Source organism: Helianthus annuus, chromosome 17 (assembly GCF_002127325.2).
Source record: "Helianthus annuus cultivar XRQ/B chromosome 17, HanXRQr2.0-SUNRISE, whole genome shotgun sequence".
NCBI lineage: Eukaryota > Viridiplantae > Streptophyta > Magnoliopsida > Asterales > Asteraceae > Helianthus > Helianthus annuus.
In genome coordinates this window covers 181,810,674-181,829,134 of record NC_035449.2, presented here as the reverse complement: position 1 = coordinate 181,829,134, position 18,461 = coordinate 181,810,674, and the positions used below count along the sequence as shown (strand labels likewise).

The 18,461-nt window shown below is 37.4% G+C and overlaps 2 protein-coding genes across 2 annotated transcripts; both read left to right on the top strand.

Moving 5' to 3' along the window:
* Positions 1-3,128: 3,128 nt before the first annotated feature.
* On the top strand, positions 3,129-4,432 carry LOC110921685 (reticulon-like protein B6). The gene is made up of 5 exons (XM_022166038.2): positions 3,129-3,283; positions 3,493-3,706; positions 3,773-3,839; positions 3,916-3,988; positions 4,066-4,432. The coding sequence occupies exons 1-5, from the start codon at positions 3,172-3,174 to the stop codon at positions 4,206-4,208; spliced, it is 609 nt and encodes a 202-aa protein (XP_022021730.1). The 5' UTR covers positions 3,129-3,171; the 3' UTR covers positions 4,209-4,432.
* A 12,193-nt stretch (positions 4,433-16,625) lies between these two features.
* LOC110925321 lies at positions 16,626-18,128 on the top strand. Its single transcript, XM_022169276.1, has one exon. The coding sequence runs from the start codon at positions 16,626-16,628 to the stop codon at positions 18,126-18,128; it is 1,503 nt and encodes a 500-aa protein (XP_022024968.1).
* Positions 18,129-18,461: the final 333 nt, after the last annotated feature.

Here is an 18,461-nt window from a genome sequence, read left to right as displayed (position 1 = left end):
TTTTTTTTATTTATTTGTAACTTTAGGCTTTTTTTTTTAATTTAAGTTTAGGTTTTTTTAATGTTACTTTAGGTTTTTTTTTAATGTTACTTTAGTTTTTTTTAATGTAGCTTTAGGATTTTTATTTTAAATGTAATTTTAAGTTTGTATTTAAATGTAACTTTTTTTTTATTTTTATTTACTTTGTTTTAATTAATATGACAAAAAATAAATAATAAAAAAATAGGGGAGGAGCATCCACCACACCCTTGGATAGTCTCCAAGGGGATGGTCCTCCCCCATGCTTACGTGGCGCTTATGTGGAGGATAGTCCCTTTGGAGACTATCCTCCCCATACCCAATGGTCTAAAATTAGGTCTTTACCTTAATTCCTGTTTTCTAAAAGGGTAGAAAAGGAAGGAGAGTGTGAAAATATAGGAATTTGTTTTGGCTTTTGGTATGCCATCTTAAAAAATAGGATGTAAATTACCTTTATGTACATGGGAGATGCTTTATATAGTATATAGATATAGAATATAGATATATAGATATATAGATATAGATTATAAATTATAAATTATAGATATTATATATAATATAAGGTAAAAATTAGAGAAAATATAAAAAAACACTCTTACATTAGAGTCTCTATAGTAGAAAGAAAGATTTATAAAGAGTAAAGTACAACCTTTATATTTAGAGGATCATATTAACTCTAGCTATATTTTTGTTGTGAGTATGTAGGAAAAAGAAAAAATAATAAAATAAGTGTTTGTGAGTAACTTAGTATGGTAAAGATAGAGACAGAGAGCTGGATGTGAGAGGTTTTTGAAAAATAAGCAAAGTACAGTGAAAAGTGTGGTTTTTAGTTGAATTATATAGATTGAGATGGAGCCTCCAATGTGAATGCTCTAACAAGTTCAACCTGCTTAACCTATTACTAACATGGAGTTTTTTTCCCAAACTAGTGTAGATACAAAAAGTATTTACCTATTTGGGTACTTTGAAAAATATTTACCTATTTGGGTACTTTTCTATATCCCTTTAATATTTTACCTAATTTATATATTTCTTTTCATTTTTCTACCCAAAGTTAAATTAGATTACTCACAGAATTAAAATCAGCAAAAATATGAGTAATTATTTTTTTGTAAAAAAAATAAAAAATTATGCAAATATTCAAAAAAATATGCAAAAAGTCTACAAAAACATATGCGAAAAATCCACAAAAAATCTGCAAAAATATATTAAAAATCTACAATAATTATGCAAAGTTAAAAAAAATATGCAAAAAATATTATAAAAAAACATATAATCTACACTAGTTTGGGAAAAAAACTCCATTTCTTTTTCCGTTTTATTTTCTTTTTATAACCTGAAATTGTCTAGGCCTCATTTAAAATAAGCTCATAAAAAATAAAACAATAAATTCACAAATTTACTTCCCTAAGTAATATCGATTAAGTGATAGTAATCTGGTGGAAAGTTTGATATTTCAAACAAGTTTATTTAAAATCAAGCAATTTATAAAATAAAATTACAAATTTCGAATTTCTTGAAATTTGAGTTTTGAGAAAAGATCCTAGGTATTTTAATTATTTCAATTTTATTAATAGTGATTATTTCTCCAATATTCTGTACGTATAAGTAGTTTGGCTGTTTTTTTATAGATATTAACCCCAAACGAACTACACAATGTGGACCATCAAATCCACCAACTATTACCTTATAGATTATATGTTTTTTTTATAATATTTTTTGCAGATTTTTTTTAACTTTGCTGAATTATTGTAGAATTTTTAATATATTTTTGCAGATTTTTTGTGGATTTTTCGCAGATTTTTTTTTAAATTTTTGTAGATTTTTTTTTTTTAATATTTGCAGAATTTTTTATTTTTTTACAAAAAATAATTACTCATATTTTTGCTGATTCTAATTCTGTGAGTAATCTAATTTTACTTTGGGTAGAAAAATAAAAAGAAATGTATAAATTAGGTAAAAAAATTAAAGAGATATAGAAAAGTACTCAAATAGGTAAATATTTTTCAAAGTACCCAAATAGGTAAATACTTTTTGTATCTACACTAATTTGGGTAAAAACTCTACTAACATGCATACCATAAGTAACTTACCGTGTTAAATATGTTAATAGGTTGACACACCATGTTTATGACTCCGTTTATCAACACAACATAGTTTTATAAATAATAAATAAGAAGTGTAATTTTTGGATAATTTTTATTTTATAGTGTTAATTATTTATGATTATTTAATCGTGTTAAACATACCGTGTCATTCATGGTATGAATAACTTATATTAATAACTTATATTAATCGACTTAAGTGTGTGGAGTCTTGTTATTCTTGTAACTGAACCAATTACCTTTCATCGTTTTGTCATGCAACTCGCTTATTAAATATGTCCATAATAGTGTTTAAGAAAACGACACGTTAAGTTAAACATGTCATATCATCTTTGAACGGTTTAACACAACACGACACATTTTATTAACCGTATTGGAGGACGCAAAAAAGGAAATCCACATATACGGTTTAGTTCCCTTTTATATATATCTACACCAAAAGTAGTTTGCATCATATCTTTTTAATCTTTCATATCGTCAATTTATTTTTATTCTCTTTAATTTTACATTATTTTGCAGTGTTTAAAATACCTTGTTTTATCTTTCATATGGTTAATTTACATATCTACACACGTTTACATGATCTTTTTCACGTTTTTACAGAAAAAACGTCCTTTTTTTCTAATAATCTCTTTAGAGAATGTGATAGAAGGCTGAAAAACTCTAGTATGCAACATAACATAAAATATAACTAATATAAATGCCTAACATGAAGATCAAATATATAAGAACAAATTCAGTTTCATGACTTCAAATTTTGTTTTTAATATTAGTTTATGAATAGAAATATAGTTTCTAGATGTTAAAGTTGAATATTATTACAAAATAAATTCAATTTATAAGATTTGTTCATGTAATTGTGAGGAGTCAAGTCTATACTGTCATCCCAAAGTCATACCTTTCTTTCGATCCCAAAGATTTCTTGAATGCAAAGCTTAGAACTCTTATTTTGATTATATAACATATACATCTTTCTTTGAATCCACATAAAACACACACACACACACACAAAACTTCAAAACCGGCATACCATTTGATCTTGATTAACATGCCGATATACTCATCTTCTGTTCCCGAAGAATCTAACGATTGTAACAGTCTAAACGGTAAATTGTTTGGACGTGAACAACCGTTACATTCCGTACTTGGCGGAGGACAAGGTATTTTTAAAGAAAAACAACTTGCTTTTTCACTAAATGTTGAGAATCTTTTAAATATGTGACCATATTGACTTATTGTCGTTTAGAGCATTCAGAGTCCATCCACCAAATTATGTAAGAGAGGTTTTTATATTATAAAAAGTGGTTGTGAGTGGATGAGAGAGAAAATCTGACTGTTCATCTGACACGAGACTTAATGTACGTTGCAGTCGCGGATATAATTTTATGGAGAAATAAAAGCTTGTCTGCGGCAATTATGCTAGGGTTTACGACGATATGGTTTCTCTTTGAAGTCCTCGAATACACCTTTGTTTCTGTTGTTTTTTACAGCATGATCCTTGGCATTTTGATGGTTTTTATCGGAAGGATTGTGATGTCGGCTCTCTTGCCCTTTTACAGGAACTCGACAGACCTTACCGATGAGTAATGTTCATCAACCTCATACTTTAATTATATATGTCAACACACTTACATTGTATATTCGTATAGGAAAAAGTTGTACATAGCTCTGGCTTATCTGTTCCTGGGAGCTCCCCTTCTTATAAGGAATTTCTTGGTAAGTATATCTATACAAAAAAACCGTATTTGGTTACATTAAACTTATTTTCGTTATTTCTATGATTCTGTTCTAGGTGACCGAGTTGGCATTGTTGATGACTTCGGTTATCGTAAACCATTTCAGCCCGTTAAATCTCTTGTTTTTCTGTAAGTTTTGTTTTGAGATTTGAAATATATGTCACAAGGCTATCTTAATTAGGACTGAAGGGTTTCTTTGCGTGTAGGTGTTATTTGCCTTGGGACTTTACCGGTATTTTACGAGAAGTGTGAGAAGGAGGTCGATTTTCTGATCAACAAAGGGATGAAATATGCGACAAAGAAGTTAAAGAACTTTGAAAAATATGTTAAGGAAAAGAAAGCAAATTAGTGTTAAGTATTGGCAGTGGCGGAACTAGAACATCAACTCAGGGGTATCCCAAAAAAAAAAATTTATCATGTAATCATACAATATTAAAAAAACATGCCGCCCAATTGCCCAAATCAATAATCATTCAATTTTGGGCTAATATTTACTTATTTGGGCTTAGCAAATGTGTATTATTTACTTATTTGGGCTTACCTAATGTGTTATTATTTACTTATTTGGGCTTACCTAATGTGTTATTATTTACTTATTTGGCTTACCAACATCTTATTATTTTGTAAAAAAAAATTTTTAGGGGTGTCCTCGTACTTGTTCAGGGGTGTCCTATGTATAAAAATCAAAAAAAATAAAAAATTTAACACTACTAGTAAAAACTTGAGCCGTAGCCCGGGCTACGCCCCACATAACTAAAGGTCCGCCCCTGAGTATTGGCTTATCATTTCTGTTTACAAGCTTACTAGCTTAGAACCCGTGTGTTACACAGGGGTTGAATAAATATAATTTTATATATTAAGTAATAAAAAATTTATATCTTAAAAAACACGTTTGTTGCATAGGTTGAATAAAACTGCGTATTACAGAGATTGAATAAAACTGTGTATTACATAAGTTGAATAAAATGTAATTTAATCGGTTAACACATACAGTCATCAAAACATGTCTTTAAAAATGAATTTCGATGTACTATTTATTAATTATAAGGGAAAACAAAAAATAAATAGCCTCAATGAATGATACGTGTCACTTATAGTTTTCTTTTATTATATAGTATAGATACAGATTCGTGATTATACTCATATAAGTTATTTAGTTTAGAATTAACGGAGAGAAAAAAAAAGCTTAGCCGTTCAAAAAAAAATACAAATTATTTTATTTATAATTTTGTTTTATTAAGGCATTCGTAGACTACAAATAACCTAATATAATGATCATATTTTATATATAAAATAGAAATCAGATTATTATTTTCTAGCATATGATGCCCGATGTAGTGTTGGTTCCATCACCTCATAAAAAGATATATTTGTCTATATATAAGTCATATCTATCTTTTTATATCTATTTATTTCGTCGAGTCCCAATGTCCCATACACATTATGTTTGGGAACCATATCTCATTGACATATGAGTTTACTTGGCCATATAACCAAGAGCTTTATTTAAACAATTGTTTGTGCAAAAAGAAAAATATGAAATCAGTAAGTTACCAAATAGACACAGCCGTGCTAGACTATGAGCATGGTTGTGCACAACACCAAGAAGCACAAAGTCAATAAGTTAACCCAATAATGGTCAACAAAAGTCCTCGATATACGGAGACACGTACATGCTAACCTTGGCACACCCGTTTTTAGCTAAAGACAAATTATGGAAGCTACGAGATCCGACAAAAATGACACTCGTCCAAGCCCTGTCGGTACACCTGTCTAGGCACGGTGGTACCACCCTTGGAACGCACATGCTCATAACAGAAATCTAAACCAAATGTACCAGGAGAGGCAAGAAGGATAACCAATTGTCGGGCAAAAGACTAGGAACGCCCATGCGTATCCGTGTTCAGTTTCAGCAATAGACAACAGTTATGAATGGCCATACATCATTTGGGCATGGCCATGCCTATTCTCCACTAAGAGAAAGGCTTCATGAAGGTTTCTATATAAGACAAAGGCAAGGAGATAAAAGGGGATAAAAGTACATCAAAGGACAATGCTTGTCTCCCCAAGGACAAGACCCTTAGACTGAAGGGTATGGGGAGGCTCATCCCCATGAGGATGGGCCGCCACGTAGGCGCCACATCACCATCTCATGAAGGATGGGCCTCCATGATTTTTGAGGGGGGTGAAGGATTAGCCTACCCCACATATTTTTTCATTGTTTAATTTATTTTATTTGTTTAACTTTTATAAAAACTACTCAACATTTAAATAAAAATAAGACATAAAGGAAGATAATAAAATCCATTACATAACATAAATAAAAATTACATAACCTAAAAAAAAAATTATGCTACCTAAAATTTGTAAAAAAAGACTCGATTTAAAAAAACACATAAAGGAAGATAATAAAAGCCATTAACTACTCGTCTTCATCACCGTCCGCGACGTTAACGTTGTTCCAAATATGTTCTACCAAATCCTGTTGAAGGTTTGCATGGGTGAAGTCGTTGGTTAGCGAGAACGAGTTTAAATCCTGTTGTGGCGGATCAACCGGGACAGTGTTCCCGTAAGATGCATTCTCATCATACTCACAAATCGCCCGACCTTCGTCTTCAATAATCATGTTATGGAGCAAAATGCAAGCGTACATACAAAGGCGCAACCTCTTCGGTGTGAACGCACGTCTTGGGTTGAAAGTGGGGAAAATATGGTGAAAATGGGTGTGTTTTATAGAAAAATGGAATTTTTTTTAATTAATTCTAGCCGTTCAACGGCTATTTTTTGAATTATGTAGGCCCGTCCTCCCCGGTTGTGGGGAGTCGTTTGTGCCGAGCCGAGCCCAGGGGGGCGGTGTGGGGGACCGGCGCCGGTCCTAGCCGGGCCTCAGCAAACGGCTCCCCACAGCCGGGGAAGACGGGCCCATGTTTGAATCATATAGCCGTTGTAACGGCTATTTTAATTAAAAAAAATTACTTTTTCAATTTAAATAAATACCTCTATCTCATCCATTTTTATACAATTCTCTCCCATTCTACTCCCATTCTTCTCCAATTCTCTTCCTTTTTTATAAAAAACACTCCATATTTTTTATACCATTTGCTCTAATCATGAATCCATTCAACCCAAACAACTCCAACCCAAACAACCCCAACCCGAATAATCCCAACCCGAACCAACCTAACTCTTTTTCGACTCCCGCTTACACTCCGACTATGGATCCTTCGTGGGGGGCTCCGCAATTTTCGTTTTCGGGTTTCCAACAAACACCCAACGCCTTCTCACAAATGTCTGAACTTCAACAAATGCAACAATACCAAGCACTCCAACAAATCATGCAACGCAACACGTTTGAACAACTCCAATCGCAACCGCCAACTTCCCAACCGCAACCCCCAGTTCAACTTGACGATGATGATGAAGAAGTCGTCCCCGAATCGCCACCGCAAGAGCTCAAGCGCAAAAAAAAAGGAGAAGGGGAAGAAAGTTGAAAACGTACCCGAAACCGCGCCAAAAAGCGGTTCGAGAGCAAAGGGGAGACCTTGGACGAAAGTAGAGGAGGAGTTTTTGGAATGCGGCAACGGATAGATTTAACACGATTATGGAGCATGGTCCGGCTCGTGATGTCGAATTCGTCTCGAACAAGTGGCGTAAAATGAGCAAGGTCATCAATAACTTTAACCAGATTTATAACCAAATTTACACTTCTCCTCCTAGCAGGAGTAACGACCAGGACATTCTTAACCTTGCTATCGCCAAGTGGGACTCTCAAAATTCAACGCCTTTCCCGCACTTCCGAGCATGGAACGTTGTAAGGAAAGAACAAAAATGGAAGCCGGTTCCAAATGAGGTCGCAACGGCCAAACGGACTAAAACTTCCGAGTCCGGAAGTTATAGCGTGGGAGGCGTGTTGCCCGTTCACGAGTCGGAACGTCCCACCGGAAGGGACAAAACAAAAAAAGACGCGGCCGGAAATGTAATTTTTTTAATGTTATGAAATGAATTTATTTAGGTTGTTTTATGTTGTAATTTTTAATGTTTTTAAAGTTTTTATTAAATTAACAAAAAAAACTTAGAAAATTATAAAAAAAAATGTGGGGTAGGCTCGTCCTCCACCCCCCTCAAAATGAATGGAGGCCCATCCTCCATGAGATGGTGATGTGGCGCCTACGTGGCGGCCCATCCTCATGGGGATGAGCCTCACCATACCCCTTAGTCTTAGCATCCAAGCAAAAATCCCACTATAAATTGAGACCTTGGTTTCTCATTTCAAACCATCCATTCATTCCCTGGAATCCTAGAATTCCTTCACCCCAAAGGCTTCATGAAGGTTCCTATATAAGTGTCACATCCTGATATTTCCACGTTTCACCGGTGGGCCCGGTGGGGGATTACCGTGACGTAGTTGGTAACATTTCAGTCAAACAACACAATATTTAAATGCACAGCGGAAGCAAAAGATAGATATATTTCAACCGAATATAATTGTTATATCAAATAACACAAACAGTTGAAAATAATCCACAGGGGGGATCAAAAATAAATAGGAAACGTTGTTCAACAGTTTTGACATCCAAGCTTGCAAGACTTATTGTGGACGCTAGGAGAAAGCCAGTCTAGTTCGCGTAGTACCTGCACTTAACCTTTTTGGGAAAATACGTCAGTTTACACTGGTAAATACATTCAACCGACTCATTTTGAAAAGTTTAATAAAAATTGATTTGAATGCACGTGGCACAAACTTGTATAACTCGGGATAATTATTTTGAATATAATACTTGTAAACGAATTACATGTTCCTTATGCGTTCAGTAGCCCGATCCGTAGACCGGGTTAAAGATCAATAGACACACCACATTAATTATTCATTTATGCACTGACGGGTGTACACCTACACCCCGTGCTCAGGTCGTAGCCATCTCGTAAGATGATGCCAAGGATATCCGGGACATGGTCATTAACCCCCCAAAGGCTTTAAGCAAACAAAACATTTCAAAACGAAGCATATCAATGATTTAATCTCTATTCGATCAAAGATTCAATGCTGGACCAAGCGGTAATTTATATACCGTACCCCAAGCCCGTATAAGGGAAATTAAGTTAAAAGTATTTAACTTTGCAAGTATCAATCACAATAGCAAGTGCGTGTAGCTTTTACCGGGTCTCCTATTCTGGAACGAAGGTTTATAACAACCTATTAGAATCCTAACGGGTCTTTAATTAAGCCTAAACTTAGACCGGTTAGTTTTAACGAAAGATACGGTTCGAATGCACGATTAGGCGAAGACCGGAATAGAATGTGTTTTAGTCTCGACAAGTTTAAAGACTTGTATAATATGGGTGAACTAAACACCTTCTGGATTTTGAGATAAAAACGATAAGGTTTGACCCGTTTTGGCTAATTTATGTAAACTAGTTACATAAACCGAACCGAACGCGCAGAAAGCGTAACGGGTAACCAAGAGAGTCTCCTACAGGTTTCCTAAGTTAATATGCCCTAAATATGTTGTGATATCAGTAGGATACCTTCCATTATGCCCAAAACGAGTTTAACCTTAATACAAGCCCCGTAGGGGTATTTTGGTCATTTTAAGGGTTATAAAAGGGGTTATTTATAATTCTGATGTTCGGGTCTGAAGTGATCAGTAAAACCACTTACTTTAACAAGTTACATCAGTAGGTAATAAGTCTTTTTATGACAAAATGGTTTTAAACCTATACTAGGCGTTTAATACGCGTAAAAGCCATTTTAAGCGATTACCGGGTTAAACAGGAAATTTGAGTTTTCTGATCAGGTTACATAGTTCAAAATGCTTTATTTATTATATAAAACCAGTAGCAATTGGATTTGTGTCAAAATACTATGTAGAACTCATTTTATGCCCGAAAAAATGTATAATCGGTATTTACCGAATCAACGCCATAACCTTAGGTTATGAGCAAGTTAAAAATAATTAAAAATCTTTAAAAATCTCAAAATATTATATCACATCAGTGTGTAAAAGGTTTGGTGTCGAAATTGAGTTTTAGATAGGCTTTATGCTAAGTGCGCCGTTTAATTAACAAAAGTTTCTTAATTGCGCTATTTAGCATAACTCCTATTCTGGACCTCGAATTGTTATGAAACTTTAGGAACATGTTTATAAATTTGCAATAAAGATTTTTTTTGCTCTCTCACATTTCCAAAATTCTCGTTTTATGGTCAAAAGGGCATTATGGTCAATGTTTAAGCATTTAACGGAAACTTGTAAACGAAGCGGACAATAAATGAACCAGTCACAGAGGGTTACACTATCATGTAACCTGGTCCTAAGTAAGTCCTAAGGCATTTCTAGACTCTACTAAAACGGGTCAGAACTGAAGTCAAAGCAAAATTCAAAGTTCTGCGACTTTCGGTTCCGAACCGGGTCTTAAACAGAAAATTGTCGGATCAAACAAGCTTAGACCAGTTCTTATACTTATTACCAAGTTAAATGAATGATAAAATAGGTTACATGCCTTCTACATTGTTAATTATGTGTTAATTCATAAATTAGCATTCTGTTGACTTTTCCTAAACAACTTTGATCCGACATTTGATCTAGTTAGAATGGGAATCAGAGGGTGCCCTTTTAAGGGTTTAATGCCCACATAATGACCAACTTATAACTACCTTTGATTCGACTAATCACTGGACCATTAATGATTAATCGTTAAGTCAACCGTTAATTACGACGGTTTGACTTTTAAGCTAAAACTAAGTAAAAACTCAACTAAGAAAGGTTAAGCATACTTACAAAAGTCCTATGCACGATTAGTGATCCCTAGGCAGAGCTCTTGAGCTCCAGAAATGACCAGAAGATGATTGAGAAGGAATGATCAAAGTTTGCAAATTTTGGGGCTTTATATAGTGTTCTTGAATGCTTAAGATCATGATAAATCATGCTATACATGATCCCTGATGATTAACAAGTGTCCCTAAGGCCTAAGAATTAGTTTAGGCAACTCTTGGAAGTGCTAAAGGGCAATACATGTTGCTTACAGGGGCTGAACAGCCAACTGAAACGATTTTCTGCATCTGGGCGTGCCAGGCGGCCCGCGTAAGTGTCTCCCTGGGCTTACGCGGCCCGCTTGAGGGTGGTGGTCAGGTTACACAAGTTTTTCAGTTTGCACCCTTGGCTCTTGGTTCTTCGAAAGGTTAACCACACTTTGTTTCTTGCATTTTGAGCCCCTCTTATTGACTTATAAGGGGTTCATGACTTATACCCACTTTGTTAAGTTCTTGGTCACTTCATGTCACCCGAAAAGTCATAATTTTCAACGTTGACGCTTTAACCCCCCGTATACGAATTTGATCATAACTTCCTCATACGATAACAAAACTTTATGAGATTTTTATCGTGCATTCTAGTGAGCATAATTAATCGTTACAAAGCTTTGGGTTTGCTAAAAGGTCATTCAGAGGTATACTTTAAACATGTTGACACATTTAACCCCTGCAGTTTGTAATCTCTCACTTTCTTTCATATTTAGCTTCGTATGATCCATGATTTATTCGTTTGAAGGTATGAGCATCCTGTAGGGTTACTGTAAAGTGTATTTATCCCTTGTTGACATTCTGAACCCTTATATTCCCATGCTTTCCATGTTTGTCAACTTTAGTCCCTCTAGAGTATACTTTTACACGTTCAAACTTATGACACGTGTCAATACATTATAGGACGTGAATTTTCGAGGTGTTACATCCTCACCCTCTTAAAAGAAATCTCGACCTCGAGATTTGTTAAAATGCTTGAAGTACTTTTTGTCGCATAATGGACTTAACTTCTATAACATATCTGGAGTCTTCCCAAACTCCCAAAGTGACCCTTATATTAGATACATGTATCCTTTTGGAGCTTCTTAACCTGTCGATTCCCAATCGATACAAGATGCTTATCACATCATACATCTGCATATCATTACGGGGTAGTGCTCATTGAATTATTTGCGAAACACATCCTTTAGTCACTAGGGTGCAATGTATTACGAGCTCCGCCAAGCTCCTTAAATAGGTTTTAGCTTATAAGCTACTTGATCTTGATACATTCGATTTCCTTCGAATGATTCTATATATTCAGAGCTTAACTAGCCTGATAATTTAACGAATTTGGCACACCCTTCCTGGGTGATATCTTTTGTTGAACCTTATTTCTTAACAAGAATTTAGGAGGGTTGCTACTTTCATTAATTCTTGATTTTCTGCCGAATACTGGCAACTTACAGATGATTAGGGATTCGTATGATCTTATTCGTTGTTTCCAATGCAACTTTCAGATCCTGATAAGTGGACTTCCCAAAGTCTCGTCCATCCAGCGGATGTTTTGATATTTCATCTATACAAGGTCTCCAAAAGAGCCACCTTGATACTTATATAACAGCTATTATAGAAAAGCTTATCTTAAGGTGAGATGGTTATTCCAACCATTGCTCAAAACTAATCTTAAGGAGTAGCTAACCCTTACAGTTAGTCGAACAAATCGACGATCCTGGGCAGCTGATGGCGATTCTTAATCGTTGCCTAATTAGGGTTGCGGTAAACAGCGCATAAGAAAAATGAACCGTCTTTCAAACACTTACTTAATTAGGGTTTCGATTCTTCCAATAATGGCACTAGCCGTCTTGGAAATTTCTTAATGATACAACCCTAAATGGGATATAAATCTTAATCCTACCTGCCTTTCAGGGGTAAACAGGGTAATCTTAGGAGGAGATAATCAAGATACAAGGAGGTTACAGAGATTTTTACAAATCTCAGGCTCCAATTCATCCATCATTGCCTGTGTCAAATAAGTGACACGTTTATGTTACAAGTCCACGAATTCCTTAATCAGGAACATTTACTTGACAATTCCATTCTGGATATCTTCTTTGAATACCATTAGTTGACTTTAGCACCATATGACCTATCAGAGTATCTTTGGGGTCCCATGCAATAAACCTCCATACTGATCAGGCATGGAAGCAATCTATGGAACTTATTAAGATACACCAATCCTCATATGACGCTTTTATCATACCATTGGGTATTCTGAATTGATAGAGATCAAAGAAATATCAACTACGTATACTGACGCACTTCTTTCTAGAGAGAGGATACTTCTAAAATTCTACGACTGAAGGTTTCTGACAAGAATAGAAGAAATGGTTCTTATGATTTCGCAGGTAAGTTTTATCTTACACTTAATATCTGGAGTTATTACTGGAAAATTTCTAAAAGTTGGCTAAGTGAAGGGGTAAGGTCCCAAAAACCCCATAAAAGGCGATTGGAATCATACCAAAACCTTACAGATCAAACCTTATACCTTGCGCGACCGCGCACTGGTCCTACAAACAAAGATCTAAAAGAGCAGTCAAGCTGTCAACACTTGCGCGCCCAAAGGAAATCATAAACCTTTGCGCTTTCTCCCATAAATAAAGGATGAAAATCCTGAGATAAATACTTCCGCCTTTATATCCAGACTTGGATATATTTACTCAGACTTGAGAATTATTTATCCACCTGTCTCCACACGATAAGGTGGCACACCAGATTGCAGCAGTAATCTTCTAGAAAGAATGCAATCGTGCACCACCAAAACGGTTACAACCGAATGGACACGTGTCACCATCTCATACGTCTCTGGGATCACAACGAAAGTATGCAAATGGAGAGTAATCTCCACTTGATCACTTTACACGTGGCAAATTCCCAGCCTTCGATCTAAGTCACAATCCGTGTGCTCTCACGTCAGATCAGAAAGCTTAACGGAAGTAAATGTAACCGCTTACGGGGTTAGCATCTTCCGTTAACTTTTCATTAACAGGTTTTCCCGCCCAAATGACTCCCGGCTATAAATAAGAGATAAAACCCAGGTACGAAACAAGTTACACACACTTACCAAATACATCATCTTCTTCTTCATACCAATACTTATTCTCACACCGGAGTCAGGTCAAGGAGAGAACCCCCTTCTCCCCTTGACGAGGCTAACGGTGCTCTTTTTTGCAGAGTTATCGGAGAAGAAGGTCAATCGGATCTGAATCAGTCGAGTGGAAGCTAACCTTTTATGCGGATTCAAACCCCCTAGATATTTCGGTTCCGACCATTTATCTAGTGTTTCTTCACTAAGCTTAGGTTCTTATGAGAGACTTAGCAACACCTGAACCTAACGTGTCTCCCAGCAATCAAATCAAAATGAGGGATTTATCTGGTGTCATTATTAACGTGAATTGCCTCTAATCATTCACCAGGAGGGTTAAACGCCTCCATTCTTAACCCCTTTAAACTTAGCTGTAAAATCTTAGACAACTTTAGGGCAGTCTTAGCTTTGACTGGTTATTTCTTAATCTATATAACGTGAGTAGCTGAGGTAGATCCATAATGGATTTATAACAAGCAGGCTTTGAAACCTTAATGTGCCTTCTTTTTGCCGATGCTAACCACCAATAATTATTTGCATTAAGCTTAGGTTTTTGGGTAGACTGATTGGGGCACTATCTCAGCCAATGCGTTAAAACTTGTAACATACTGTCAACAGCCTAGAACTTCTATGGCGAGGGTCATAAAATTCTTATTCCATCTTTTCCCCATTTCGCGAAGCGGATACCAGGTTTTTCTAATAAGGTCCTTAAAACTTGGACCATCCCACAATGTATAAGAGGATCCTTCTTGAGGATTTCATTAATGTCCTCATTAATTAAGGGCATTGCCATCGAATGACTTTGATGTATATCTTACCATGTTCTTTCCAGCATAACCGCTGAGATACCTAATGGTTTCTACTTCATCCATCAATTTCCTGAAATCGATGGCCCCTTTTTACTATTGAAGTCTCTTGACTTCCAAGAGACGGAGTACTTTTAAGTACATTCTAAAAGGAATGGGCTCCTTGCCACAAATGATTTTGTTTGGGTTATACTTCGCATTTGAAGCCTGAATAAAGCTCTTCTTATGAGCAGCGACATGTGTTTTAGAGCGTGCAACATCTGGCTTCTTGAACCTTTTCATGGCTTTTCTCATAGCCTTTCTAATAGCTGCGTTAATCACAGTTTTTGGAGATTAACTCCATTAATCACAGTTTTCTCATAGCCTTTCTAATTGGTTTAACAGATGCCGGATTGCTTTAAACACAATTGTTATGCAAATTGCCAGATCCGAGTTCCCAAACATCAGATCTGGTGAAGAAATTGACACCATAGTATTGGACCCACCAACACCCTGTCGGGGGGACATCCAATCTGGTCGTAATGTTGATGTACGTCAACAATCCAGAAATAACAGCCATTAGAAAGTTAAATCAAAACATATAAACATGGTACAAGGAGGCCCTTCGCGGAGGCCAAATAAACGATGTCATGGTCAACATTGGAGGGAACAACAAGTTGTGTTTCCTGTTGTCCCTGGAGGCCCTCAGGAAGAACGACCAGTAATCATTACTGGCATCTTCAGCCATTACCGGAGAGACTATATGTTTATAGACCCGGGAAGCTCGATGGACATCATATACGAGCAATGCTTCAAACAGCTCGATCCAGAAGACAAAGCACGTTTAGAACCGGTTGATTTTCCTCTCACCGGATTCTGTAACGAAGCTGTATTCCCATTAGGGCAGATAGCTTTCCCGGTAACTCTATCGGATGGTGAGCATTCACGAACAGTCACAGTAAATTTCATGGTCATGCCGGCAACATCACGACATGATGTCTTGCTCGGGAGAAGGTCACAAAGAGAATTCAGTATGATCACCTCTATCCCGCACGCTGCATGCGGATTTCCAACGGAGACTGGAGTAGCAATTCTATACTCAAGCAAGGAGGTCATGTATGTAGATGACGAACCACCGGCGAAGGTAGCCAAACCTTCGACACCAAATGAGCCAGAGAAATGGGTCCTGAACAGCGAATACCCGGAACAGACCATCCTGCTAGGACACACCATTTCACCGGCAACACGGGAACAATTAAAAGAGTTGCTGACCAACAACAAAGATATATTCGCGTGGTGCCCAGCAGGCATGACGGGGGTTCCACGCGACATAGCGCAACATTGCTTGAATATCAAACCAACAGCAGAACCTGTTGCTCAGGGGAGGCGTAGCTTTAGCGAAGAAAAAGCAAAAGCCATGGACGAACAGGTAACAGAATTACTCAACGCGGGAATCTTACACGAAGTTAAATACCATACATGGGTTGCCAACCCAGTAATGGTACAGAAACATAGTGGCGGATGGAGAATGTGTGTCGACTTCAAAGACCTGAATAAAGCGTGCCCAAGAGATTGTTACGCACTTCCGGAGATAGACAAAAAAGTCGACTCTCTAGCGTCATTCAGATGGAAATGTTTTCTTGACTACTACAAGGGCTATCGTCAGGTCCAGATGAAGGAAGAAGACGAAGATAAAACTGCATTTCGCACAGACAAAGGCATCTTCTGTTACACTAAAATGCCCTTTGGCTTACGCAACGCAGGCGCAACTTACCAACGCTTGATGGACAGAGTTTTTAAAGGCGACATTGGCAAGACAGTCGAGGTATACATGGATGACCTCGTCATCATGAGCCACGAAGAAGAGACAATGCTCAACAATATTCAGCGCACGTTCGACTCATTGCGCAACGTAAACCTGAAGTTAAATCCAACAAAATGCTCTTTCGGCTTGGAAGAGGGGAAATTTTTGGGCTTTATAGTCACAAGAGATGGGTTTAAAGTGAATCTAGAAAAAGTTCAGGCCATTCAGCTAATGCCATCGCCGCAACAATAAAAGAAATGCAAAGACTCGCCGGGCGCTTAGCGGCCTTAAACAGATTCTTGGCTAATCATGCGGCAAGGTCTTATCCATTCATCAGCACGCTGCGGAATTGCGCAAAGAAAACTGACTTTCAGTGGACACCCGAAGCAGAAGCAACATTCAAACAAATGAAAGAGTATTTAATTCAGTTACCAACGCTGACTGCACCAAAAGAAAAAGAACCATTGATCCTGTACCTGTCTGCGGCGGAAGTAGCAGTAGGAGCAGTATTGATGGTAGAACGAGAAAACATCCAGACCCCAATTTACTATATAAGTAAGATGCTCACCGGCCCAGAAACTCGTTACTCGATGATAGAAAAGCTAGTCTTGGCATTAGTACATGCAACACGACGCCTACCCAGGTATTTTTCAGGCCATGTCATCACAGTTCTCACCAATTATCATTTGGGCCAAATCTTATCCAAACCCGACGTAGCGGGAAGGATGGCTAAATGGGCTATTGAGCTAGGGGGATATAATATCTTGTATAGACCAAGACCGGCAATTAAAGGGCAGGTTCTGGCAGACTTTGCCACGGAAGTTCCCATCGATAAAGTTCAAGAATGCGAAGCAATCCAGAACCCTATTCCTGTTTTCGATGATAGGGTGTGGACCTTACACACAGATGGCGCTTCCAATGATGACGGAGCCGGCGCAGGCCTTCGATTAGTCAGTCCTGACGATCACGAACTTACATACGCCATACGCTTGGATTTCCGAAGTACAAATAACGAAGCCGAGTACGAAGCATTCTTGGCAGGTCTCCGCCTAGCACTTAAAATGAGAGCAAGGAACCTTGAAGCCAACGTCGACTCAAAGCTAGTGGCCAAGCAAGTTAATGGCCATTATGATGCTAAAGGAGAAACTATGGCATTATACCTTGAACAAGCGCGGGCATTAATCAGCCAATTCCAGACATTCAGGGTTAATCATATAAACAGGAGTGAAAACAAGCATGCAGACGCATTGAGCAAACTGGCCGCGACCAGCTTCAAACACTTAGCAAAAGAGGTGCGCATAGAAGTACTGTCCAATCCATCTGTTCCTCTCAAACAAGTCAACATCATAGAAATCGGCAATCCATCGTGGATGTCCCCGATCATTTTGTACCTACAACACGGGAAACTCCCAGAGGAAAAAGCAGAAGCCAGGAAAATTCAGAATAAAGCAGTAAACTACGAAATGGCAGACGACATTCTTTACAGAAAGTCATTCATGGGACCGTTACTTAGATGCGTTGACAAGACAGACGCACAATACCTGATCAGAGAAATCCATGAAGGCTTGTGTGGAATACATGCTCGTCCGCGTATGGTAGTAGCCAAAATAATGAGCGCAGGATATTATTGGCCGGGAATGCACGTAGATGCGGTAGAGATCTTACGAAAATGCACAGCATGCCAACGCCACGCGCCAAAGACGCTCCGACCAAAAAATCCGGTAGTACCAGTCATATCTGCTTGGCCATTTCAACAATAGGGCATCGATCTTGTTGGCCCATTTCCTGATGCGCCAGGTGCAGTAAAATTCATCATCGTTGCGGTCGATTACTTCACCAAATAGGTGGAAGCCAAAGCTTTGGCCTCAACCACAACAATGGTAATCCGCAAATTTATATGGGAACATATTATTTGCAGGTTTGGATTACCATTGCGTATCATCTCGGACAATGGCACAAACTTCGCCTCAGAAGATCTTCAAAAATGGTTCAAAGAGATGAAGATCGAGCATAATTTCGCCTCCGTCGCGCATCCACAAGCGAACAGTCAAGTAGAAAGTATAAACAAGCAGATCGTTGATGGCATAAAAGCG